At 41.4% G+C, this 27,701-nt stretch overlaps 2 protein-coding genes across 2 annotated transcripts in view; both read right to left on the reverse strand.

Moving 5' to 3' along the window:
* The window catches only part of wapla (WAPL cohesin release factor a), a 34,235-nt gene extending 16,148 nt beyond the window's left edge, over window positions 1-18,087 (reverse strand). Inside the window, exons 1-7 of the mRNA XM_061968546.1 lie at window positions 17,814-18,087; window positions 10,289-10,718; window positions 8,505-9,165; window positions 6,894-7,213; window positions 6,697-6,827; window positions 3,146-3,241; window positions 2,452-2,622 (exon numbers count right to left, since the gene is read on the reverse strand). Coding sequence (XP_061824530.1) covers window positions 2,452-2,622; window positions 3,146-3,241; window positions 6,697-6,827; window positions 6,894-7,213; window positions 8,505-9,165; window positions 10,289-10,685 — 1,776 coding nt within the window. The 5' untranslated portion in view covers window positions 10,686-10,718; window positions 17,814-18,087. The remainder of the gene's footprint in view (window positions 1-2,451; window positions 2,623-3,145; window positions 3,242-6,696; window positions 6,828-6,893; window positions 7,214-8,504; window positions 9,166-10,288; window positions 10,719-17,813) is intronic.
* A 3,915-nt stretch (window positions 18,088-22,002) lies between these two features.
* The window catches only part of LOC133611619 (serine protease HTRA1A-like), a 42,337-nt gene continuing 36,638 nt past the window's right edge, over window positions 22,003-27,701 (reverse strand). The window contains exons 4-9 of the mRNA XM_061968572.1: window positions 25,585-25,779; window positions 25,478-25,510; window positions 25,300-25,414; window positions 25,102-25,159; window positions 22,827-22,922; window positions 22,003-22,477 (exon numbers count right to left, since the gene is read on the reverse strand). Coding sequence (XP_061824556.1) covers window positions 22,309-22,477; window positions 22,827-22,922; window positions 25,102-25,159; window positions 25,300-25,414; window positions 25,478-25,510; window positions 25,585-25,779 — 666 coding nt within the window. The 3' untranslated portion in view covers window positions 22,003-22,308. The remainder of the gene's footprint in view (window positions 22,478-22,826; window positions 22,923-25,101; window positions 25,160-25,299; window positions 25,415-25,477; window positions 25,511-25,584; window positions 25,780-27,701) is intronic.

A 27,701-nucleotide genomic window follows, 5' to 3' on the forward strand; every position in this document is an offset into this window, starting at 1 on the left:
TTTGGAAATTCTATCCCGTGGCCACGCCTCCTCAAGTTGGCTACTAATAAATACTCTGCAACTAGAACTGGTTCAAAACTAACAGTTTGCGGCTTGGAATCATCCAAATATGATTAGCAGCAAAGTTGTGGCTCGGAGGGTGAAGGGAGACGACAACAAGTAAGCTAGCTGGATAAGTTAGCTAACTGGCAAGCTTGTTTCGGTGCTCTTGATCGTCTCTCCGTCCTGCAACCCAGTGCTGCGTTTAGGCAAGAGGAACAGCTAGTACCTGCGGCTAAGGCGAGCGTTCAACAAATTTAGTTTGGATCGTGTTTTTATTACTATTTCATCAAAAAAAACGGCAAAGTTATATTTTGACGAGAAAATGAATTTTCAAAAAGGCGGATTTCTGCGTTTTTGTGGACATTTACTGTTACATATACTGTAATATTGTACATGGTCATTATTATATATACGATATAAACATATAATATAATATATCAGTATATATCATATACTCTACATACATTATGTAAATATTACATATCTTATATTCTATATTGCTACTACGGTACATTTTTAGTCTATTTTATACCTGCATTGTCCTTTCCATCCTTACACTTTCCATCCTTTGTAACTGAACTACTGTGTGGAACAATTTCCCTTGTGGATCATTAAAGTTTGTCTAAGTCTAAGTCTAATTTCATATGCATGAAATTGTCACCAAAGGAAACTTTCTCAGGCTTTGTGCTTCATTTATGGGTGTAAATGTAACCACTTTTCAATGTTTTATGTTTATGGGTTTAAATGTAACCACTTTTCAATTTCTTTCATGCTTTTTGTTTATGTAACAAACCTGTCTGTAATATTCAACTTTTTGCATCATGAGCTTAACTTAATGAATTATTGTGCCTATTACATGTCACAAAAAAAAAACAATTACCACCCACCTTATTTACATACAGCCTAAGTCTCTTCAAGACAGTTAATAATAAATAGAGTTGTTCATAGCTACCATTGTTCTGAGTAATTCAATCCTAACATAAGTACCGTATTTTCCGCACTATTAGCCGCACCTAAAAACCACAAATTTACTCAAAAGCTGACAGTGCGGCTTATAACCCGGTGCGCTTTATATATGGATTAATATTAAGATTCATTTTCATAAAGTTTCGGTCTCGCAACTACGGTAAACAGCCGCCATCTTTTTTCCCCGTAGAAGAGGAAGCGCTTCTTCTTCTACGCAAGCAACCGCCAAGGTAAGCACCCGCCCCCATAGAAGAGGAAGCGCTTCTTCTTCTACTGTAAGCAACCACCCGCCCCCGTAGAAGAAGAAGAAGCGCGCGGATATTACGTTTCATTTCCTTTGTGTGTTTACATCTGTAAAGACCACAAAATGGCTCCTACTAAGCGACAGGTTTCCGGTTCATGAAAAGACGCAATCTCTCCATCCGCACACGGACTACTATTTCACAGCAACTGCCTAAAGACTTTCAAGAAAAGCTGGCTACTTTCCGTGCATATTGTAAAAACAAGATAGCTGAAAAAAAGATCCGGCCAGAGAACATTATCAACATGGACGAGGTTCCACTGACTTTTGATATTCCTGTGAACCGCACTGTGGATACAACGGGAGCACGTACGGTGAATATTCGCACCACAGGGAATGAGAAGTCATCCTTCACTGTGGTTCTAGCTTGCCATGCTAATGGCCAGAAACTTCCACCCATGGTGATATTCAAAAGGAAGACCTTGCCAAAAGAGAACTTTCCAGCCGGCGTCATCATAAAAGCTAACTCGAAGGGATGGATGGATGAAGAAAAGATGAGCGAGTGGTTAAGGTAAGTTTACGCGAAGAGGCCGGGTGGCTTTTTTCACGCAGCTCCGTCCATGTTGATATACGACTCCATGCGCGCTCACATCACGCTGGTTTAAATATATTATTAAAGTTTGACTGACCTATTTGACTGTTTTTTTGACATTTCTTTAGCGCAGTTAGATGCGGCTTACAACACGGGGCGGCTTATAGGTGGACAAAGTTTTGAAATATGCCGTTCATTGAAGGCGCGGCTTATAACCCAGGGCGGCTTATGGTGCGGAAAATACGGTATGTAAGACTCGTGCTGATATTGTATCGTATTGGTATCGGTCAAAAGTGAAAACGTTGTAACGGGACATCGCTACTAGTACATTACAAATATCTGCATTGTACTGTATTTTCATTTGTCACAGGAACAGAATCAAATGCTTTGTTACATGAGGATAAAGACAGGTTCAAGATCTTCTCTAACATAGCAGGCAATTTCTGGAACATCACATTTAAACTAGGTCATGTGGCTGAAAACTATCACGATAGAAGTTACTTATTATCGAAGATGGGGACCAGGAGAAAATTCCAAGTCATCACATTAGTTTTAATAATATAATAACTCTTCCATGACAATACACACATGTAATGTACTATAAACTCACTTCCTTGTGCTCCTTCCTGCATTTGAGAGCCGTGACGATGTCTTGGTAGGGTCGTGTGGGGATGGTCTCTGATTTGATAACTTTAGGCGGGGGTGGGGGGGCCTTAAACAAGCCGTCATCTTTATGGGAGTTGCTGTCCTTGTTGCTGCTGCTGCTGCTGGATAAGATAGCCTGAGGAGGGAGAGACGGGGGGCTCATACGGCAGTCACAAAATCTGTTTAATGACATGTCCTCACAGTTTAGCCCAGCTGAGTAGTCTCTTAAGTCCTTAATAAGTGTTGTTAACAGATGAGGCAGTGCAAAGTTAAAGGCAACTTTTCCCAAGTCCCAAATGCCAAAGTGCAATTTGCTTGTTGCTGAGCAAACATTTCCTTTTTTTTTTTTAAATTGGTAAATGGAAGTTCACTGTCTGGGCAAACGATTCCACATGAAGCAAAAGAGACTAATTACAGCAATTACAAACAGAAGTGTTGACTACTGGGAGGCCAATAAACAATATTATGCTGGGAAGTCAGCAGGGAATTGTGTAACAAATGGTGATGACTCCATAATGCAGCTTGTGCTGTGTGCTCAATGAAGGCGCACGCCTCATCTTTTCCACGGCGCTCCTAAGTGCCATGTGACCAATGTCCTGTCGAGCAAAAAAAGGGGGCAAAGGCAATTTGTTAAACCCTGTGAAAGGGTGATGTCTTACCGGGGCAGTTTGAGACCGGGAGAGGGGTGGCGTGGGAATCTCTTCGGACTCAGGCTGGTTCCAGTGTCGGGCATTGTATACAGCTTTGGCAGGGGACTAGGACACACACAATTAGAGGGTGAGCACCATATAAACCTGCCATGTGTTAGAGATCACACGTCATGCATCTACAGCTGGACCCATAAAACTATTTCAATATATATCGCAATAGACACGTAATCCATATCAATAAAAACTGTGATCAATTATTAATAAATATATATAAACGCACACTGGGGTTGTCCCGACAGCAATATTTTGGTACCGGTACCAAAATGTATTTGGATACTTTTCGATATTTGTCTAAATAAAGGGGACCACAAAAAATGTCATTATTGTCTTTATTGTGACAACAAATCTTGGTGTACATGAAACATATGTTTATTATTGTCATTTAGTCCTTAAATAAAATAGTGAACATACTAGACAACTTGTCTTTTAGTAGTACGTAAACAAAGACTCTTAATTAGTCTGCTGACGTATGCAGTAACATATTGTGTCATTTATACACCTATTATTTTGTACACATTATGAGGGACAAACTGTAAAAATTGATTATTAATCTACTTGTTCATTTACTGTTAATGTCGGCTTACTTTCTGTTTTAACATGTTCTATCTACACTTCTGTTAAAATGTAATAATCATTTATTCTTCTCTTCTTTGATACTTGACATTAGTTTTGGATGATACCACACATTTAGGTATGGATCCGATACCAAGTAGTTACAGGATCATACATTGGTCATATTCAAAGTCCTCATGTGTCCAGGGATGCATTTACATTCTAAAAAAAAAGGAAAAAAGATTTTGTACTGCTAAAAAAATATCGATGTAATCATAGTAGTATCAACTAGATACGCTCTTGTACTTGGTATCATTACAGCGGATGTCAGGTGCAGAGCCACCCATGGTATTTGTTTACATTGTGATGCCAGTGAGCTATTGTATCCTCCTATGGTGTGTAGTGAAACATGTTTAGCTATTCCTCGTCCTCCAGTGATAATGATATATGTAATAAACTTTTATTATGGTATTAGATTTTTGTTTACTTAAATTGTTTGAGTGTTTTCCATGCTTGTGTTGATTTTCTTTTCTTTCTGCCTTAATAGCTGAGGGATTACAATCAGAGAAAGGCTACATTTGAAATAAAAATGTTAACACTTAATATATTTTTCTTCTGGTCCATATTTTCCATAGGTGGTATAAAATTATCCATAATTATTGATAGACCAATAGAAAAAACTTATATTGTGAGAACAGTTTTCAGTCAAATCGCCCAGTCTTATGAGAATTAACAGCACAAAGTCTATGGATATTCTCAAATATCCAGGTCATTGTAATCTCAGGGCATTTCATTGGCATTGACAGTAGGATTGCTTGTTTGCATCTCAACAGTTGTTTTTCTCACTACGATAGGGCGAAACCCTTCTTGCACAGGCACACTCTCCTGGTGTTGGAGCATAAATATTTGGGGTTTGGCACCAGCCGCTAGACTAGATGTGACCGATCTAAGTCTTAGACTTGATGTGACAGATCTAAGTCTAAGACTAGATGTGAACGATCTAAGTCTTAGACTTGATGTGACAGATCTAAGTCTAAGACTAGATGTGAACGATCTAAGTCTAAGACTAGATGTGACCGATCTAAGTCTAAGACTAGATGTGACCAATCTAAGTCTAAGACTAGATGTGACCGATCTAAGTCTTAGACTAGATGTGACATATCTAAGTCTAAGACTAGATGTGAACGATCTAAGTCTAAGACTAGATGTGACCGATCTAAGTCTAAGACTAGATGTGATCAGTCTAAGACTAGATCTGGCCAATCTAAGTCTAAGACTAGATGTGACCAATCTAAGTCTAAGACTAGATGTGACCGATCTAAGTCTTAGACTAGATGTGACCGATCTAAGTCTTAGACTAGATGTGACCGATCTAAGTCTAAGACTAGATGTGACCGATCTAAGTCTAAGACTAGATGTGACCAGTCTAAGACTAGATGTGACCAGTCTAAGACTAGATGTGACCAATCTAAGTCTAAGACTAGATGTGACCGATCTAAGTCTAAGACTAGATGTGACCGATCTAAGTCTAAGACTAGATGTGACCGATCTAAGTCTAAGACTAGATGTGACCGATCTAAGTCTAAGACTAGATGTGACCGATCTAAGTCTAAGACTAGATGTGACCGATCTAAGTCTAAGACTAGATGTGACCGATCTAAGTCTAAGACTAGATGTGACCGATTTAAGTCTAAGACTAGATGTGACCAATCTAAGTCTAAGACTAGATGTGACCAGTCTAAGACTAGATGTGACCAATCTAAGTCTAAGACTAGATGTGACCAGTCTAAGACTAGATGTGACCAATCTAAGTCTAAGACTAGATGTGACCAGTCTAAGACTAGATGTGATCAATCTAAGTCTAAGACTAGATGTGACCAGTCTAAGACTAGATGTGACCGATCTAAGTCTAAGACTAGATGTGACCAGTCTAAGACTAGATGTGACCAATCTAAGTCTAAGACTAGATGTGGCCAACCTAAGTCTAAGACTAGATGTGACCAGTCTAAGTCTAAGACTAGATCTGGCCAATCTAAGTCTAAGACTAGATGTGACCAATCTAAGTCTAAGACTAGATGTGACCAATCTAGGTCCAAGATCATGAACTGATGAAGTCTACTTGGATGAGAGTCCAAACGTCTTCTAAGACGAACCAAACAGTTGCGATCGAATTAAACCTTGATTGATTGATTGATTGATTGATTGCCCTGGGAGTAACTGCAATTTTTTTCCTTAGATTGTGTCCAAACTGGCCACCAAGAGAAAAATGGAAGTATTTGTTGCCTCTGTTTCTAAAAGCCTATATCCACTATAACACGCAGGTCCCTTGAAAAGACAGTACAGTATTGTTGTTGGAAGCTACAGTTCATAAAGGTGCTAGTGTGGTGACAGCTTGAGTCTGGAAGAGATTATTTTCATTATTAATCCTAACAAATTTCAGCTAGCTTCTTAGTACTGAAGCCAGATGGAAAAGTAACACCACAAGATGTGAGGTAGGCAAAGTAGAGACTAAGTGCATCTAAATAAACCACAGTGACACAAAGCATTGTTGTAGATGAACACAAGCGCAGGCATAAATATTGCACAGTGCAATCACTATGACAAGACCCAGACGCAGGCACAACGAGTCCCCCGAGCGCTACAAAACTATTTCCTGATCATGACAAAGTGCGCCGTGCAATTGTGTAGCGCAGGAACAGCACTGTGGGTTCTAGTGTGTCTGTGTGTGTGTGTGACGTTGTGCACCCACTGAATGAACAAGAAGACAACAACAACAACAACCCAAAGCCACTGAAGAACATAATAAAGATAAACAGGCACAGCAAACTGGAGCGGAATAATTCAGAGGAGCTTGCCCAAAAGGTACACAGAAGTCACAATGCAGCGTTAACGTGTTTACTGCCTTGACCTCACCAATTAGGACGAATAATATGCACGTTGGCACCGACCTTTTTGGGCCCGCTGAAGATCTTTTTGTGCGCGCCGCCAAGCTCCTTGGATTTTTCGCTTTGCTTCCCTGAGCGACCTTTTTGCCCCTCCGTGCCCCCCGGACTGGAGTCATCGGAGAAGTCAAAATTGTCTGCAGGAAGAAACCGAAATGATGTCACATGTGGTCACATCAGGGAATGTCAAAGGGCCAGCTCACCTGTATTGCTGCTGGCCTGGCTGTCCTGAGAGTCACTGGTGTGAGGACTGTCCACGCCGAGGCTCAGAGCCACCAGCGCCGCTGCAGACTTCCTGGCTTTCTTCTCCTTGGCCTGGGCCGAGCTCTCGTCGTCGTCGCTGTCGTCACTCTCGCTGAGGTCGTCAAAACCAAAGTACTTGATCTTGTAGCTGCTCTTCCCCCCCGCCACGCTCCCTTCCGAAGACTCCACACCGTCCTGGGCCTCCGTGTCCTCGAAGCCAAAGAACTCCAACTTTGACTCGGTCTTGGTTTTTTTGGCTTTGACCTGAGTAGGTCGAAATCTAAGAAGGGGGTATAGTCACTTTTTACAAAAGTAGTCACCATCTTTACACAAAACAAAGAAAGTGCAGCAGGACCAAAAAAACTGCAGACATATCAGGCTTCTCTACATATCTCAAATAAAACCTAGCGTCAGCTACAGACATGGCAGCTGTAAATTTGATCACTGGGTTGTAACTATGCTAACCTAGCAAGATGTTGCTGTTAAAATGAGAGTGTAATGTTAGCATTGCTGCTAACCCTAACCCCATGTTGCTAACACGAATGTCACTCCTTAATTACACACATTTCAAAGTATTTAATGTGCTGTGTGTTATTGTCATTACAATACAGGGTAACGAGAAGCAGAAAAGTTATATTTATATATTTTTTTTTTACCGATGTCTCACTTAAAGGGAACCTATTATGCAAAACCAACTTTTCTTACCCGTTAGAACAGACCTGGGCAAAATAGGGCCCCCATTAAGATTTTCAATCTGGCCCACCAGACGTTCTACATAATCTTTTAGGCCTTTAACATCATAACTGTAGGAGCCATTATGATGTGCAGTGATGTTTTTAAATGACCGTAAGACTTGATCTATAGAAAGTATTTCAATGGTTGAAATCTGCACTTTTGAGTGTTATAGGTATAGGGGTTATTAAGGTAATCTAGGTCACAGCAGCTCAGACCAGGAACAAAGCAGAGTGGCCAGCCCGAAACGCGTGTGTCAGAAACGGACGCGGAAGCAAATTTTTACAACAAATTTCAGCATAAAAGTGTTAATATATCATATTGTAGGTGTTTATTACACTTTGCATTCATATTTTGTTGTTTGTTACATTTTTGTTGTGTTTTGCTTGATTGTAAAAGAGGGGCGATGTTCATATAATGTTAATATTCAGTGTTTTATTGTTCATAGTTAATATTGTAAATCCCCCTTTGTTTATTTGCACGTACATTTTGGGTGTCCCATTCAGTAAAAAAACGTAAAATTCCATTCCGTTTTTTTGAGGTTGTCTGTCATAACTTTTTTAGAATTCTATCGGACATTGTGACTTTGGGTTTTAGTGTTCCTGGAAAAAAGGGACCCAAACACATACTGTACAGCTAAAAGTGTATGTATTATTTAGACACACATAGGCCCCCCAGACACATTTTTTCTCTCAATGGGCCATCAGTGTGTGAATGTGGAAATAGTGTCTAAGAGCTTTGAGTACCTTGAAGGTAGAAAATCGCTTTACAAGTATAATCCTTTTACACCTGCAGTGATGAACATTTGTTGGAATAACCAATACCAATAATAGTAGTACCTTGTAGCTTTTGGTGGGGGAGCATCTGACTTCTTCTTCATCTGTCCTACATCTCCGAGGTCAGCAGGTGTGAGCGGGGAGACCAGCTCCTCCACGCTGCGCTCGATGCTGTCCTGGATGGTGACGTTGCACACAGACACACAGGAGGGGTGTAGAACGGTGTAGTCCCGCACTCTCCCGCCACCCCTCCCTGCTGGCTTGGCCGCCGGCTTTGTTGCGGCGGCGTTGCTTGTGGAGGCAGAAACGGCACTATTGTGCGGAACATCCGCCACCTCAGGAGCCGCGTCTGCGCCGCTTTCGGCGGGGTCTGAAAACAACTTGTTAGGGCGCCCTGGACGCTGGTATTTCTTGCAATTTGAAGCTCTTATGGTAAAAGGGGAAGGGGGGGTGTGGTCCACGGGTTCTGGGGGAGGCTCGGAACTTTCTTCCGACCGCGGCGCATCATTTGTGAGCAAGGCGTGGAGGTCTGTGCTGCCACGCGGTACTTCAGCGGCATGTGTGACGGAGGTTTGTGGAGTAGAAGACAAGGTGGTCCTCTGGGTCCCTGAGGAGGTTGTGTTTGACACGGAGGTCACGCTGGCAGCTTTCTGGTTGCTCTGTGGCGCACACTTGTACCCCAGCGTGTTATTCTCAGCCAGCTTGGCATCTGCCGTTACTTTGCCTGGAAACAGAAAGAAATACAACCATGAGTCAAAAATGTACATGAAGAAACAAAATAACAGAAGGATCAGGCTGAATGAGCACGCATCGGACACTTTGGACAGACTCTCGCTCATTGGTTGAGAGCTACTGGGCAGCCTAGGACAGAGTCAGCTCCCTTGGTTGCTGTGTTGGGTAAGTTCCTTTCTCTGGCCGTGCTCCCCCCCAGCCCACAGTGTTGTCTATGCATGGTGCCATCGTATGTTTCATTTATTGCTCATTTATTTGGTCTTTGGTTGTGTTTTACTTTTATAGCTAGATGTAGAAGAGGTCCTGCTGAAATGGAAGCTGGTTGCATCAGCTCTGTGCTCTGTGCTCTTCTATTGTTTTTAATGTCCTTTGTCTTCTTTAATGTCTTTTATGTCCTTAGGGTTCTTCCCTCGTTTCCCATACCAAGATGGCGCCACAGTACTGTGCTCTCTTGCAGGCACAGTATGTTTCTTTGTTTCTAACTGTACATTTTTCTGCATATTTATGGTGAGTTCTACTGACAGTTTCAAAATAAAAGCAAAATATTTTTGAACTACTTCCTCATTATCTTTTATTACATACAATTGCTTGAGGAGAACCAAGTCAATAATACACAATAACTAAACAAACTAAACATTTTTTGCCATCAATGTCCTCCTATGTCCGGGGACTTATTGTCTGAATTTGTAGATATTAACAAAAACAAATATGATTGAGAAAAATAAATATTGATCTAATCCTTCAAGTATCAATCCGATACTGATATTACTCTTGGTGTTGACGCCACCAATTTATGGTTCAATTTGACCTGCTCTTACTAAGTACTGGTTTCTTCTGTTGTTTCCCACGGGCTTAGCGGCTAGCTTAGCTATTGGCATGCCTGCTCCCCCTGTCTCAAGATGTGTAACATGTTTAACCTAAGGTACAAAACTTTACTTTAGTAGCCTATATAAATCAACCATTTATATATGTTTACCCTCGTTCTAAAACTTCATAATGGTACCTAATATATTGAGAAATACAGTTTATTTGTCTGAATGGAGGTGATTAATATTAGCTTAGGGGAGCGGCTCCACACTGTGTATGAAGACACATAATTAGCTGAAATCCCTTACTTGTTATCATGGCTGCTGAGCTTGCCGGTGCCACGGCGGTCGCGTTTGCAGCGCCCGGCACCGCCGCCGTTTCCACCACGCCGCCTTCGACAACGCCGCCTTCGACAACGCCGCCTTCGACAACGCCGCCTTCGACATTGCTTTTGGACTCCTCGTCGCTGTCGAAACCAAACGGGTCGTCCCCCCCGCTGTCGCTGTCCTCAAGCCGGGGCCTCTTGGACAATTCGGCCGCGACATCCGACTTCAGCTGAGGCCTTTTGGCTCCCAGCTGGGTCTTGTAGGTGGTCTCCCCCCATTTGGTGGTGAGGGTGGGCTTTCTGTTGGAGAAGACCTCCTCAAACTTTGAGTTGGCCTCCCCTCCTTTGCGGTTGTACGTTTTGCCGAATCTGGAAGTCATGTTGGCGGCTTAACGTTACATATTACCTGTGAACTGGAACATAAAGGACAAAATCAGTCACATTAGACATCTTTATGTAAGCAAGTGTGGCGCAGGTTCTGACCTGGCCCATTTTTTGAGTCTTACTATTGATTTGTTTGGTAAAATATGATATACTATGACCTAAGGCCGACGGTATACCAGTACTGGTATAGTACCGCGATACTAGTGAATCATATTCAGTACTATACCGCCTTTAATGTCACGTTGTGACATTGCTGATTTTACGAACAGAGGAGCATGTTGGGCAGCGCACACACACAGAGTACTTACAAGCAGACACAGTGTGTAGACAGAAAAGGGAGAATGGACGCATTTTGGTGTAAAAAGTAAAGATTAAGGTGAAGTTATAACACTGAAACACCCTCAGGAAGAGGTGCTTTAAGACATGGCTAGCTAGCTAGCAGCTAACATCCATCCACAGTGTTTTAACTACTTCTAAATCACTAATCCTGGTCTCCATGGTGACAAATAAAGTAAGTTTCTTATCTTATTATTATCACTGGAGGACGAGGAATAGCTAAACATGCTTCACTACACACTGTAGGAGGATACAATAGCTCACCGCAGTCACAATGTAAACAAATGCCATGGGTGGATCTACACCTGACATCCACTGTAATGATACCAAGTACAAGAGCGTATATTTTTAAAAATCTTTTTTCTTTTTTCTAAAATTCATATTATGTTTATAAAGTCAGTAAATGCGTCCCTGGACACATGAGGACTTTGAATATGACTAATGTATGATCCTGTAACTACTTGGTATCAGATCCATACCTAAATGTGTGGTATCATCCAAAACTAATGTAAAGTATCAAACAAGAAAAGAATAAGTGATTATTACATTTTAACAGAAGTGTAGATAGAACATGTTAAAACAGAAAATAAGCAGATATTAACAGTAAATGAACAAGTAGATTAATAATCCATTTTTACAGTTTGTCCCTCGTAATGTGTACAAAACAATAGGTACCGTATTTTCCGCACTATAAGGCGCACCTAAAAACCACAATTTTTCTCAAAAGCTGACAGTGCGCCTAATAACCCGGTGCGCTTTATTACGATTCATTTTCATAAAGTTTCGGTCTCGCAACTTCGGTAAACAGCCGCCATCTTTTTTCCCGGTAGAACAGGAAGCGCTTCTTCTTCTACGCAAGCAACCGCCAAGGAAAGCACCCGCCCCCATAGAACAGGAAGCGCTTCACCCGCCCCCGGAAGAAGAAGAAAAAACGCGCGGATATCACCGTACGTTTCATTTCCTGTTTACATCTGTAAAGACCACAAAATGGCTCCTACAAAGGACAAGGATCCGGTTCATAAAAAGACGCAATCTCTCCATCCGCACACGGATTACTACCGTATTTCACAGCAACTGATATTCCTGTGAACTGCACTGTGGAACGGGAGCACGTACGGTGAATATTCGCACCACAGAGAATGAGAAGTCATCCTTCACTGTGGTTCTAGCTTGCCATGCTAACTTCCACCCAGGGTGATATTCAAAAGGAAGACCTTGCCAAAAGAGACCTTTCCAGCCGGCGTCATCATAAAAGCTAACTCGAAGGGATGGATGGATGAAGAAAAGATGAGCGAGTGGTTAAGGGAAGTTTACGCGAAGAGGCCGGGTGGCTTTTTTCACACAGCTCCGAAGGCGAACACACCTTCACTAAGACGGGCAGATAGCGCCGGTCGACATACGCCGGGCAGATAGCGCCGGTCGACATACGCCAACATCTGCCAGTGGATCGTAAATGCCTGGGCAGATAGTTTCGGTCACAACTGTGGTCCGAGCTTTCCGGAAGGCAGGATTCACAGAACTGCTGCACAACAACAGCGACACTGAATCCGATGACTTCGACGAGGCGGAGCCGGCCATTTTTGGATCCCACGCTTGCGCAACTTTTCAATTCGGACACCGAAGACGAAGAATTCGAAGGATTTACGAATGAAGAATAACTTCAGAAGGTGAGCGCTATGTTTATTTTGTGTGTTGTGACATTAACGTTCGAGCAACATTATGTTGCTATTTATTGCTCTACACCATTTTGAATTTTACTATGTTTGTGATTGCACATTTGCGTACATTTTGGGACAGAGTTGTTAGAACGCTGGTTTTCAATATATTATTAAAGTTTGACTGAACTATCTGACTGTTTTTTTGACATTCACTTTAGCGCAGCGTTTTTTTGACATTCACTTTAGCGCAGCGTAGGCGCGGCTTATAGTCCGGGGCGGCTTATTGGTGGACAAAATTATGAAATATGTAATTCATAGAAGGTGCGGCTAATAATCCGGTGCGCCTTATAGTGCGGAAAATACGGTATATAAATGACACAATATGTTACTGCATACCTCAGCAGACTAATTAGGAGTCTTTGTTTGTTTACTTACTACTAAAAGACAAGTTGTCGAGTATGTTCACTATTTTATTTAAGGACTAAATTACAATAATAAACATATGTTTCATGTACCCTAAGATTTTTTTAATATGAAGCCAATAATGCCATTTTTTGTGGTCCTCTTTATTTAGAAAAGTATCTCAATACATTTTGGTATCGGAACAACCCTAATATGATCATATACAACTTGTGAGGATCGATCACAACAACCATGCCGCAGGTTTTGACTTTGTGGATTACTTGGTAGTCTGTCTATCGATTTCTTAGAAACAAAGTGTTAGTGATCATATAATTTTTGTTTGTGTCAGTGTTCCATTTTTGGCTTGTGCCTTTACTTCTATATTACTGTATAGCTGGGTTGCAATCGCGTGACCTAGTAGCACATCGGGGTTTCAGGCAATGGTCTAAGCATCATTGGGCTACTGTTTATTTACCTGAATCAGTGCAGATTTAGGCTTATTTTGAAAGGTTTAGAGGCAAATATAAAACCGATCGTGAAAAAAATATTTTTAATGGGATGGACCAAGAGGGTACTGCTACCTCACTTCACTTGACACTTATGGTATTTAGAGAAGAAGAGATTGGAGTCACATCATGTCTTTACATCAGAGAGGTTCACAAATTAAACATTAGCGATATCAAGATATGTGAGATGTATTCATCAACTTTATTAATACTTTTAAGGATATTTTCTTGATGCTAACAAATAGCACCAAAGACGCTATAATGTGGTCATCCGTCAACAACTACTAAACTTATAGTTTCTGTCGGTAGACCAACAATCATAATATCTATTACTAGAACTGATCATGAAGTTAGTTTATATGCACAACCAGGTGTTCTAATTACCGTATTTTCCGCACTATAAGGCGCACCTAAAAACCACAAATTTTCTCAAAAGCTGACAGTGCGCCTTATAACCCGGTGCGCTTTATATATGGATTAATATTAAGATTCATTTTCATAAAGTTTCGGTCTCGCAACTTCGGTAAACAGCCGCCATCTTTTTTCCCGGTAGAACAGGAAGCGCTTCTTCTTCTACGCAAGCAACCGCCAAGGTAAGCACCCGCCCCCATAGAACAGGAAGCGCTTCTTCTTCTACTGTAAGCAACCACCCGCCCGCGTAGAAGAAGAAAAAGCGCGCGGATATCACCGTACGTTTCATTTCCTTTGTGTGTTTACATCTGTAAAGACCACAAAATGGCTCCTACTAAGCGACAAGGATCCGGTTCATGAAAAGACGCAATCTCTCCATCCGCACACGGATTACTATTTCACAGCAACTGATATTCCTGTGAACCGCACTGTGGATACAACGGGAGCACGTACGGTGAATATTCGCACCACAGGGAATGAGAAGTCATCCTTCACTGTGGTTCTAGCTTGCCATGCTAATGGCCAGAAACTTCCACCCATGGTGATATTCAAAAGGAAGACCTTGCCAAAAGAGACCTTTCCAGCCGGCGTCATCATAAAAGCTAACTCGAAGGGATGGATGAAGAAAAGATGAACGAGTGGTTAAGGTAAGTTTAAGTTTACGCGAAGAGGCCGGGTGGCTTTTTTCACGCAGCTCTGTCCATGTTGATATACGTATGTTTGTGATTGCACATTTGCGTACATTTTGGGAGTGAACAGAGTTGTTAGAACGCTGGTTTTTAATATATTATTAAAGTTTGACTGACCTATCTGACTGTTTTTTTGACATTCCTTTAGCGCAGTTAGATGCGGCTTACAACACGGGGCGGCTTATAGGTGGACAAAGTTTTGAAATATGCCGTTCATTGAAGGCGCGGCTTATAACCCAGGGCGCCTTATGGTGCGGAAAATACGGTATATTTAGGCATAGCAACCGCAAAAGAACACAAACTAATTAAAGTTAAAGTACCAATGATTGTCACACACACACACTAGGTGTGGTGAGATTAGCCTCTGCATTTGACCGCTCATCCCCTGGAGCAGTGAGCAGCAGTGGTGGCCTCGCCCGGGAATCATTTTGGTGATTTAACCCCCATTTCCAACCCTTGATGCTGAGTGCCAAGCAGGGAGGTAGTGGGACCCATTTTTATAGTCTTTGGTATGACTCGGCCGGGGTTTGAACTCACGACCCACCCATCTCAGGGCGGACACTCTAACCACTAGGCCACTGTGATCCATTGTCCTTTCTTTACGTTTAGTTCCGCTCTCAAACGCTGCACATATAGCAGATAATAAAAAGTGGATTGCATCACAGAGAGTTTCTCAAACATAACAAATCTTCAAACATTTTACAAAGTGATCATTGCAGACACAAGCATGGTCCGATTGTACTACAAAAACTGATGAAAGTGACATTTTAAAGAGACATTTCCACTGACTTTATTAGCTTTATCAACCACTACTTTGAAAGCTCTTTCCTATCTCACTATTTGAACGACTGTAACACCCAAAAACAAAACAGCATTACAACATTGTCTGCTTAACTCCACACTCACGCTCACTTGTTTTATGCTATACTCGTGCGAATTAAGCCGCGAAGAAGAAAAACAGATGTGACGTCATATGCAACCCTCCTATTACTGCAATTCCCTTGATTATTGTGGTTATGACCATAGACATCTTATAAGTAGACGCAGCATCGACCGCTACTGCCTATAAAGGTAGATGCAGCATCGACCGCTACTGCCTACTGGCGCTGACGAGACGCGGGGCCTCCATCTTGGAGTGGTGATCCGCTCCACTCAGTGCAATTTATTTGGCAGAAGCAATGAACTGTCAGCGCATTCAATTCATCTTACCTCACTGAATACCACTGATTTTCACACGCTTTTTTGTCATACCCGTAGCTATGATAGAGGACACATGTTTTATTATTCATAGTTTGCTTAACAGTAATAGAATATTCTTATTTGCTATAAGTGACCATACGTCCAAGATCAAAACTGGGAATATAATCCCTGAGAAGGGGGAAAAACGGTCAGCTATTTTTAAGTTGAAGAAACAATATGATTAAGTTATATATACATGCTACATAAACAATATATGAATACATTAAATATCTATATGTCTATAGACTGTATCTTTGTTGCTGCAGCAGCAGAGAGTGTATTCTGTCTTGACACTTTGTATTGATATTTTCTATTACATTCTTCCCTTAAACAAAGTTCCGTTGTACTTGTGCAATGACAATAAAGTCCTATCCTTAAAGGATAATGTTTACAGTGACTGTTTTATATGTATTTTTTATGTATGTCGCTAGTGTGTGAATGTGAGTGTGAATGTTGTCTGTCTATTTGTGTTGGCCCTGCGATAAGGTGGCGACTTGTCCAGGGTGTACCCCGCCTTCCGCCCGATTGTAGCTGAGATAGGCTCCAGCGCCCCCCGCGACCCCAAAAAGGGAATAAGCGGTAGAAAATGGATGGATGGAGGGCTTTGGATAAAAGCGTCTGCCTAATACTTAAACATAAACATATATAAACACCTAAAAGTCTTTATATCAGCTAAAACCACCAATCCGTTTCACTGGATTCAGAATAAAACCCAATTCTGTCTTACCCAACAATGTTAGTATTTCAATATTGTTACTTGAAGACTTATTCCTGGTTACAATTATACTGTTACGAAAGTATTGTCTTATACTTTGCCTAAAATGAGAATGCATCATAATCAGTGGCGGCTGGTGAATTTTGTTTGTAAACCAAACCCCTGTAGGGGCGTCATCTTCCCCCAGAAGATTTCTTTGTGATTTTCACATACAAAAAAAGCATTCTGGTGCATTCTGACAAAATAATGAAGACAAAATAGAACATGTCATAGGTTTGCAGAGATCTATATACAATATGCACACACTCTTTTCACAAAATACAACCAATAGTACGTTTATGCTAAATCTTACTTGTGAAAAGTAATCCCCTGATTCCTATTTCAACAGTCCACTCATTTGAGCAGGAAAACGCTAAACATCATCTTTGTTTTCTACCTGTCAACTGCCAGTTTAGGCTGCTCGCCGGCTCCTCATCACCACTTCAAGATGGCGGCCCAATTTCACGCGTCACAGCAGCCAATGCTGCGTCTGTTTATAACATGTCTATGGTTATGACTATTTAGGTAAAGAAACCATTGCTTTAATTGTATGGCACAACTTTTAGTTTGCGCACACCTGCAGTAACGATTACTTTGACTAGTTTGTTGTTTATTCCTACACGAGGAGTTTTGATTGATTGATTGAAACTTTTATTAGTAGATTGCACAGGAGTCTGCTTTTGACTTTTTTAAAGTGTTAACGTGCATTTTAGAAAGCTATTTATCACCGAATTTTGGCAATAATGCGTTTCATTCGTATATAAATAGTAGAAAGTGTGTTAAAGGGCAAAAAAATAAGGTTTTAAAATCATTAGGCGGACTTAAAATGTACGCAAGTTTTAAAGTGACAACATTGAAAGTCAGCAGAGTTTACGTTGAGGATGGAGACATTAAGTGCGGTTTATGAAGATATAATGTAGTTTGTGAGTGGAAGAGCGCTCAGTGTGGGCCTGCTGCTTGGAAACTTCTACAAAAGTTAGCTCCTAGCTGCTAGCCTAGCATGCTAACGTTAGTTAGCCTCGGATGCTAACGTTAGTTTGACACTTCACGTTCGACCAAACACGGGAGCGTGTTCAACTCGACAAGAGGAATGTAAAGCTTCCAGAAATATCACAAGTGCAATGTTTACCTTTCAACTCCGGCGAAGGCTAGTTAGCATGTTTGTTAGCATGTTAGCCGGCTAGGCCTCAATCCTCCACTCGCAGACAAACCAAGCGGCTAAAGTCCGTGTCGCACACGCCAAACTAGACTAAAAAAACATCCTCGGGCGGTAACGTCTTCAGCGAGAACGCGGGTTACCAAAGAAAATGCCCCCGAGCGTGGAAGCGGGGAGAAAAGGCGGTAGGTAATCCGGACTGTGGCATGTTGGAGCGTCAGTGGCGGCCATTGAGCTCCCCCGCCCTCCCTCCTCTCTGCCTTGGCACGGCCAACACGGAGCGGGGGATTGACCAATCAGAAGGCAGGATGTTTGGACGTGGCTGTGTCAACTCGACGCCCATTGGTTGGAAAAGTGGCGGACCATAATAAACGATAGGGGGCGGTAGAGGACCGTGTGAAAACAGGAAGACGCACAACTGGAAGTATTATATAAAACAACAAAAACAATTGAACTATACTACTTTTAATGCCCAAATAAAAATATTGCAGTATTTTTAATTGTTAATTAAACGTAATCGTATCGGTTAGATATATCAACCAGACTTATACTTAGACTTCCTGTTACTGTCATTCAAATTTGAACTTTACAGCATTGGTCCCCAACCACCGGTCCGGGGACCAATTGATGTGGCATAGAAGGAGAATGAGTTAAGACCTTAACCTGTCCCACTAGACGCATCAATTAGCTTGTTTATAGATGCATAATAAAAATCCTTGTATTGTATTTGTCATAACTGTGTGACATGATACAACGTGCAATAATGAACATATCAAATATAAATGTGAGAGATTGTAGCCAAAGGCTGATTTCCATCTGCATCTCATTGCAAGGAAACAAGTCCAGGGCTCCCACTAATTCAGCGCTATAGTCACTTGTATTTTTCATGCACTTATTTTTACTGTATTTACCTGGCACAGGTGGAAAGCCAGTCCCTGGAAATAATGCCGACATTGAACCGGTCCTTGGTGCAAAAAAAAGGTTGGGGACCCCTGCTTTGCAGTACAGATAAGAACCAAATGTTGTTGCATTAGTTTAGTATTTTTCAACCTTTTCTGAGCCAAGGCACATTTTTGTTTCATTGAAAAAAATCCCGAGGCACACCATGAGCGGAAAACATTAAAAAAAATGAAACTCAGCAGCCGATATTGACAGTAAAAAGTCGCAATTGTTGGATATGACTTTAAAGCATAATGCATCACTATCGCTCTTGTCTCAAAGTAGGTGTACTGTCACCACCTGTCACATCACACCCTGACTTATTTGGAGCTTTTTTGGTCGTGCTCCCGTGCATAGTGTTTTACTTCTTGTCTTGCGCTCCTATTTTGGTGGCTTTTTCTCTTGTTTTGGTATTTTCCTGTAGCAGTTTCATGTCTTCCTTTGAGCGATATTTCCCTGCATCTACTTTGTTTTAGCAATCAAGAATATTTCAGTTGTTTTTATCCTTCTTTGTGGGGACATTGTTGATTGTCATGTCATGTTCGGATCTACATTGTCTTTGCTCCGCAGTAAGTCTTTGCTGTCGTCCAGCATTCTGTTTTTGTTTGCTTTGTAGCCAGTTGAGTTTTAGTTTGGTTCTGCATAGCCTTCCCTAAGCTTCAATGCCTTTTCTTAGGGGCACTCACCTTTTGTTTATTTTTGGTTCAAGCATTAGATACCTTTTTACCTGCACACTGCCTCCCGCTGTTTCCCACATCTACAAAGCAATTAGCTACCTACTGCCACCTACTGATATGGAAGAGTATTACACGGTTACTCTGCCGAGCTCTAGACAGCACCGACACTCAACAACAACACATCATTTGCAGACTAGAATTACTGCTTTGCAAACAATATTTTTAACCCAAATAGGTGAAATGAGATCATCTCCCACGGCACACCAGACTGTATCTTGCGGCACACACAGTGGTTGAAAAACAATGCATTAGCTGGTTGTAGTGCAGGATAAAAGAGCAATAAGGTGCAGATATAAATAAATAGGTTACTGTACAGATAAATATATTGCACGTTTATGGATGTATGTTATATTGTCTTTATATTCCAGCCAGTTAATCCGTGTTTGGGGGGAATTGAGGGGATTATTATGATGCGTTCAAGGGTCTTACGGCCTGAGGGAAGAAGCGGTTACAGAACCTGGAGGTTCTGCTTCGGAGGCTGCGGAACCTCTTTCTAGAGTCCAGCAGTGAAAACAGTCCTTGGTGGGGGTGGGAGGAGTCTTTGCAGATTTTCTGAGCCCTGGTCAGGCAGCGGCTTTTTGCCATCTCCTGGATAGGAGGAAGAGGAGTCCTGATGATCTTTTCCGCCGTCCTCACCACTCTCTGGAGAGACTTTCAGTCTGAGATGCAGTTGGTCAGTAGGCTTGTAACTTTATGCTGTAATAAATATAAATCACATATTTGGTAAAGATGATTCAGTCATTTATTAATTGAAAAATATATACACGGCCAAGATTTGTTTTTTAATTTCTCATTCAATTTTTAAACACATTTTAAACCCCGGTCTGTACCACAGACACATTTTAATTTCATTATATATATATTTTTTACCCTCACAGCGAAATTGGATGAATATACGTACATAATAGCCATCATTTATTATTTACCTGAACCTCTACTCTGTATTATATATAATGTGCATGTCGGACAACCACCATGCAATGTGCCTAACGACAATTAGTAACTAATCAGCAACCATTTTTATTATTAGTTGTGTAAAAATGTAAATGTATTATAAACATTTTAATTTGGTTGTATTATATTTTTCTCCCTTCCACGACCATTTTCAATTATTTTGTATTCTTCAAGTCTTAAATGATATAAATAAATAAATAAATGATATAAATAAATTAGGTATTTTATTTAAGTTAATATTTTTTATTCATCAAATGCTTAATAATATAATAATTTAATATAAACCTAAAACATAAATTGGATGATCATTTTACATTTAGCAATGTTTTCTTTTTTTAATTAATACACTTGAATTATTACAGTGTATTAACTATAAAATAAACATAGAAAAAAGGGCAGTTTATTTTTTGCACCAATTTAAGTACAAAAAAAAAGAAACATTTATCTTCAAAACCGCTTGTTTTTATGTATTTATTGTTTTTATAATGCTATATTTTGTATTATTTGTTAACTACTACATATAAACTAGGCATTAGGAAATAAGTAAAATGGATTTAGTTTTTACCAAAGTATTTGGATTGTATTATACACATTTTAACCCTGAAATATATATTTTTTAAAACATTGTTTTAAATGATTAAACCACAATTAGTAACCAATCAACAACCATTTTTATTATTAGTTGCTATTTTATTTAAGTTAAGATTTTTTATTCATCAAATACTTAATTATTAATTTAAAATAATTTAATATAAACCTAAAAAATAAATTTGGTGATCATTTTAAATGTAGACTACTACTGTGTACTACACATAAACTAGGCATTAGGAAATAAAATGGATTTAGTTCTTACCAAAGTATTTAGATTGTATTACACCCTGAAATATATATATTTAAACATTGTTTTAAATGATTAAACACAAATTACCACTGTGTATCAAATATAAATGTACTGTGTAATTTGCGCCTCATTGATGTAATTACAACTCTCAACCACGAGATGGCAGCAGACATCCTCTCTTGTTTTGGTTGTATTTCCCCGCCCTAAAATGTCCACCTTTGACCCCTCAAACCGCAAGTAGCGTTTGGTGAAATACTTGTAGATGATGACACATGCCTGTGGGCTACTTTTACTCCCACGGGAAAACATCTCCACGGAGAAAGGAAAGAAGATATCACAAAAGGGCGTCCAAAGGTGTGTGGTCAAAACAAGGGGAAGCAAAAATGTGGTGGGCGTTTCTTTTTGCGTGGGCGCCCAGTTTGGCTGCTGAGCAATGACGTCATTGAAGCCATATGGACGCCACGAAGTACAATTTTTAGTTTTTGAACTTGTCTTGATTTTTATTGTTCATGTTTGTTTGTAAATGTTGAACATTATAAGTAAAGGTTTACAAAAAAATAAAAAGTAAAATTTTAAGCCATTTTGCAGGGCTTTAAAAGTACCACAACTAGCATTAACAAACACAAATTAAAAATAAAAATAAAAAACAATAATAAATACAAAAAATTAAATTTAAAAAATGGGAAAAAAACAAACATTTTGCAGATGAACAAAACTGTGAAGAAAAACAAAAAGTGAAGCTTTTATTTCAAGTCATCAATAAAATATTGTACAGTACTTTAGAAAAGAGGTTAGCAAACAATAATTATACACATGAGATGGAAATAGTTTAAAGACAACAACAACTTCCTGTAGCGTAGAAATACATTAAAAAAGTACAGCATCCAGAACTTTCCACCATCTGGCAACTTTGAAGTCCCAGGGGGCGTGTCCATAGAATCCCCCCCACCCCCTCCCTCACTTAAATAACGAGTACCACCTGGCCGCGGCGGCGAGGTCAAGGGTCGATCTCCACGGGAACCACGGTGACGATGGCATCCTCGTTCCCGCGCCGCACCACCACCTTCAGGGTGGAGTCCTTCTTGACGGCGGCGCTGACGTCGTTGGCCGTGCTCATCCTCTTGTTGTTGATGGAGATGATGACGTCGTGCTCCTTCAGCCCGCCGCTGCAAGGCAAGAGAAGACGTCAACGCCATTGGTGCACTTTTCTTCCTGGCCGCTTGTTGCTAGGCAGATTACAAGGTCCACAAATTAACCAAATTACAACATTTTACAATATCTTCCTCTTTCTTGAACAAAGTTTTTTCTCCTTTTTGACATCCCTTCAATCATCTTATATCAACCTTTGTCAAGCAGGAAGTAGTCTGCTCACTAATAAATAGTCAAAGTGCGACGCTGCGATCGTCTTCAATCATCCTTTGTCAAGCAGGAAGTAGTCCGTCAAATCAACAAAATAAATGCATCCTCCCACAAAGTCAAGAGAGTAGATATTTAGCAGTGAGGTACGTGACTTACACAGCAGCTGGCGTCTTGGCGATGACCTCCATGATGTACGCTCCTGAGGTGACGTCAGGGAAGTCAGGAAGTCGACTCTTCAGCTCCTTGGCCAGTCTGAGGACGCACACATCACATGTCACTAGGCTCCGCCCTATGGCCTTTTATCAATATCTGGATATGTTTAGGCCATGTCACGATAACCCATATATATCTGGATATTTTGTGCATGATGTCACTCAGATGACATGATGTCATATTGTGTGCATGATGTCACTCAGATGGCATGATGTCATATTGTGTGCATGATGTCACTAAGATGGCATGATGTCATATTTTGTGCATGATGTCACTAAGATGGCATGATGTCACTCAGATGACATGATGTCATATTGTGTGCATGATGTCACTCAGATGACATGATGTCATATTTTGTGCATGATGTCACTCAGATGGCATGAGGTCATATTTTGTGCATGATGTCACTAAGATGACATGATGTCATATTGTGTGCATGATGTCACTAAGATGACATGATGTCATATTGTGTGCATGATGTCACTAAGATGGCATGATGTCATATTTTGTGCATGATGTCATTAAGATGACATGTCATATTGTGTGCATGATGTCACTAAGATGGCATGATGTCATATTTTGTGCATGATGTCACTAAGATGACATGATGTCATATTGTGTGCATGATGTCACTAAGATGGCATGATGTCATATTTTGTGCATGATGTCACTAAGATGACATGATGTCATATTGTGTGCATGATGTCACTAAGATGACATGATGTCATATTGTGTGCATGATGTCACTAAGATGGCATGATGTCATATTTTGTGCATGATGTCGCTAAGATGACATGATGTCATATTTTGTGCATGATGTCACTAAGGTGGCATGATGTCATATTTTGTGCATGATGTCACTAAGATGGCATGATGTCATATTTTGTGCATGATGTCACTAAGATGACATGATGTCATATTTTGTGCATGATGTCACTAAGGTGGCATGATGTCATATTTTGTGCATGATGTCACTAAGATGGCATGATGTCATATTTTGTGCATGATGTCACTATGATGACATGTCATATTTTGTGCATGTCACTAAGATGACATGATGTCATATTGTGTGCATGATGTCACTAAGATGGCATGATGTCATATTGTGTGCATGATGTCACTAAGATGACATGATGTCATATTTTGTGCATGATGTCACAAAGATGGCATGATGTCATATTTTGTGCATGATGTCACTAAGATGACATGATGTCATATTGTGTGCATGATGTCACTAAGATGACATGTCATATTTTGTGCATGATGTCACTACCATACCATACCATACCAACTTTATTTATAAAGCCCTTTAAAAACAAACACAGTTGAAAAACAAAGGGCTGTACACCACAAAGAAATAGAGGCAAAGGACAGACTAAAAAATGACATTTAAAACAGAAATAAAAATACACAATTAAAAAGCAAATATGAATTACCCTAAGAACGACATATCAAAAATTAAAGTGCACTTTTTGTACAGAACACCACTACAATAGTTTAAAACAAATAAAGTGCACTTTTGTGCATGATGTCACTAAGATGATATTTCAATAAGTGTCAAATAAAAATGAGCTGCATAATAGGAAATCAAATAGTGTATGTCCTTCACTATGTGGTAGGTTCCTGCGGACGTTATCTCCTTCTGCTGTTGACTATTTGTTTTATACAGTGTTGATGTGGAAATGGTTGCTTGGGCATTTTGTGGGTGTGGCACCGGCCGAGATGTTGACATGCGGAGTTTCAAGCACTCTTCATTCTCTAGCGGGTGACTTTTCAAATGATGCTACAAATTAGCAGTGATGCTACTTTTTGTAGCAACGCTTTTGCCGCATACTTGACATATTACAGTTGTCTGTTCAACATCTTCCCGCTTGAAGCCAAACCACCGCCAGACGATGGACCCCCTGCTGTTTTTCTTAGGAATTATTTCTTCTTCCTCCATTTGTTACCAGATTGGCACCTTCTCTCTCTTGTATTACCACTCACACCGCTCCACTTGCACCACCTGCCACCGCTAACCTTACCCATGCCTCTACCTCTCATATACTCCAATATCACCATATAGTCATTTTCTATATCGCACAGAGACAAACCCGCCATATATCACGTATATTCCATATATCACCCAGCCCTACATGACACCATGCACCTGTGTACCACATGACACATCACATGACACATCACATGACCTGTGTACCACATGACGTGTGCCACCTACGCTGTGGTGAGCGTCATCATCCTCACACCGATGTATTTCTTCTTAGCGGCTGCCGTGCCTGCAGAGGAACATGACAACCACAAGGTCATCAAAGGCCATTTCCTGTTGAGTTATTGTTGCTTTGTTGTCGTGTCTCGCCAGAAACAACAACAATCAGGTTGTATGGAGCGTTAGACAACCTATTGAGATGTGGCCTACCTCTGGACTGCCGGTCGTAGGACTCGGCCAGGAACTGTTGGATCTTGTCCGAGGGGATGGCGAAGGAGATGCCGGCCGTCACTTTCAAGGTGTTGATCCCGACCACCTCGCCGTCCTGAAAGCACAGTCCTCAGGTTAGCGAGGACCGCTGAGGTCTTGGAGGTTGTTCAGGTCTCACCAGGTTGACCAGAGGACCTCCAGAGTTGCCGTACTGTCCGGGGCGAGAGGGAAAGTGTTAGATGGCGCCGCTAACAAAACAAGGGTCGAGCTAACCGAGAACCGTACGTTGATGATGGCGTCCGTCTGAATGTAGTCCATGTCGGAGTTGCTCAGGCCCAGTTCTCGACCTCCCCTCTGGGTGGTGCTGACGATCCCCGTGGTGACCGTGTTCTGGAGGGAGAAGGGGCTGCCGATGGCCACCACGAACTCACCTGGTCTCAGGTCAGACGACCGGCCCAGCAGCAGCACCGGAAGCTTGGCCTGCGGTTGGAATGTTCTTAGACGTGAGGAGACTTGGACAGCGGGGAGGGACTCATGTGGACTCATTTGGACTCATTTGGACTCATTCGGACTCATGTGGACTCATTCGGACTCATTCAGACTCATTCGGACTCATGTGGACTCATGTGGACTCATGTGGACTCATTTGGACTCATTCGGACTCATTCGGACTCATTCGGACTCATTTGGACTCATGTGGACTCATGTGGACTCATTCGGACTCATTCGGACTCATTCGGACTCATGTGGACTCATTCGGACTCATTCGGACTCATGTGGACTCATGTGGACTCATTTGGACTCATTCGGACTCATGTGGACTCATTCGGACTCATGTGGACTCATGTGGACTCATTCGGACTCATTCGGACTCATTCGGACTCATTTGGACTCATGTGGACTCATGTGGACTCATTCGGACTCATTCGGACTCATGTGGACTCATGTGGACTCATTTGGACTCATTCGGACTCATTTGGACTCATTCGGACTCATTTGGACTCATGTGGACACTCATGTGGACTCATTTGGACTCATTTGGACTCATTCGGACTCATTTGGACTCATGTGGACTCATTCGGACTCATTCGGACTCATTCGGACTCATGTGGACTCATGTGGACTCATTTGGACTCATTCGGACTCATTTGGACTCATTCGGACTCATGTGGACTCATGTGGACTCATTTGGACTCATTCGGACTCATTTGGACTCATGTGGACACTCATGTGGACTCATTCGGACTCATTTGGACTCATGTGGACACTCATGTGGACTCATTCGGACTCATTTGGACTCATTCGGACTCATTTGGACTCATGTGGACTCATTTGGACTCATTCGGACTCATGTGGACTCATTCGGACTCATTCGGACTCATTCGGACTCATGTGGACTCATGTGGACTCATTCGGACTCATTCGGACTCATTCGGACTCATGTGGACTCATTTGGACTCATTTGGACTCATTCGGACTCATTTGGACTCATTCGGACTCATTTGGACTCATGTGGACTCATGTGGACTCATTTGGACTCATTCGGACTCATTTGGACTCATGTGGACACTCATGTGGACTCATTTGGACTCATTCGGACTCATTTGGACTCATGTGGACTCATTCGGACTCATTCGGACTCATTCGGACTCATGTGGACTCATGTGGACTCATTTGGACTCATTCGGACTCATTTGGACTCATTCGGACTCATGTGGACTCATGTGGACTCATTTGGACTCATTCGGACTCATTTGGACTCATTCGGACTCATTTGGACTCATTCGGACTCATTTGGACTCATGTGGACACTCATGTGGACTCATTCGGACTCATTTGGACTCATTCGGACTCATTTGGACTCATGTGGACTCATTTGGACTCATTCGGACTCATGTGGACTCATTCGGACTCATTCGGACTCATTCGGACTCATGTGGACTCATGTGGACTCATTTGGACTCATTCGGACTCATTTGGACTCATTCGGACTCATTTGGACTCATTCGGACTCATGTGGACTCATGTGGACTCATTTGGACTCATTCGGACTCATTTGGACTCATTCGGACTCATTTGGACTCATTCGGACTCATTTGGACTCATGTGGACACTCATGTGGACTCATTCGGACTCATTTGGACTCATTCGGACTCATTTGGACTCATGTGGACTCATTTGGACTCATTCGGACTCATGTGGACTCATTCGGACTCATTCGGACTCATTCGGACTCATGTGGACTCATGTGGACTCATTCGGACTCATTCGGACTCATTCGGACTCATGTGGACTCATTTGGACTCATTTGGACTCATTTGGACTCATTCGGACTCATTTGGACTCATTCGGACTCATTTGGACTCATGTGGACTCATGTGGACTCATTTGGACTCATTCGG

Source organism: Nerophis lumbriciformis, linkage group LG02 (genome assembly GCF_033978685.3).
Source record: "Nerophis lumbriciformis linkage group LG02, RoL_Nlum_v2.1, whole genome shotgun sequence".
Lineage (NCBI taxonomy): Eukaryota > Metazoa > Chordata > Actinopteri > Syngnathiformes > Syngnathidae > Nerophis > Nerophis lumbriciformis.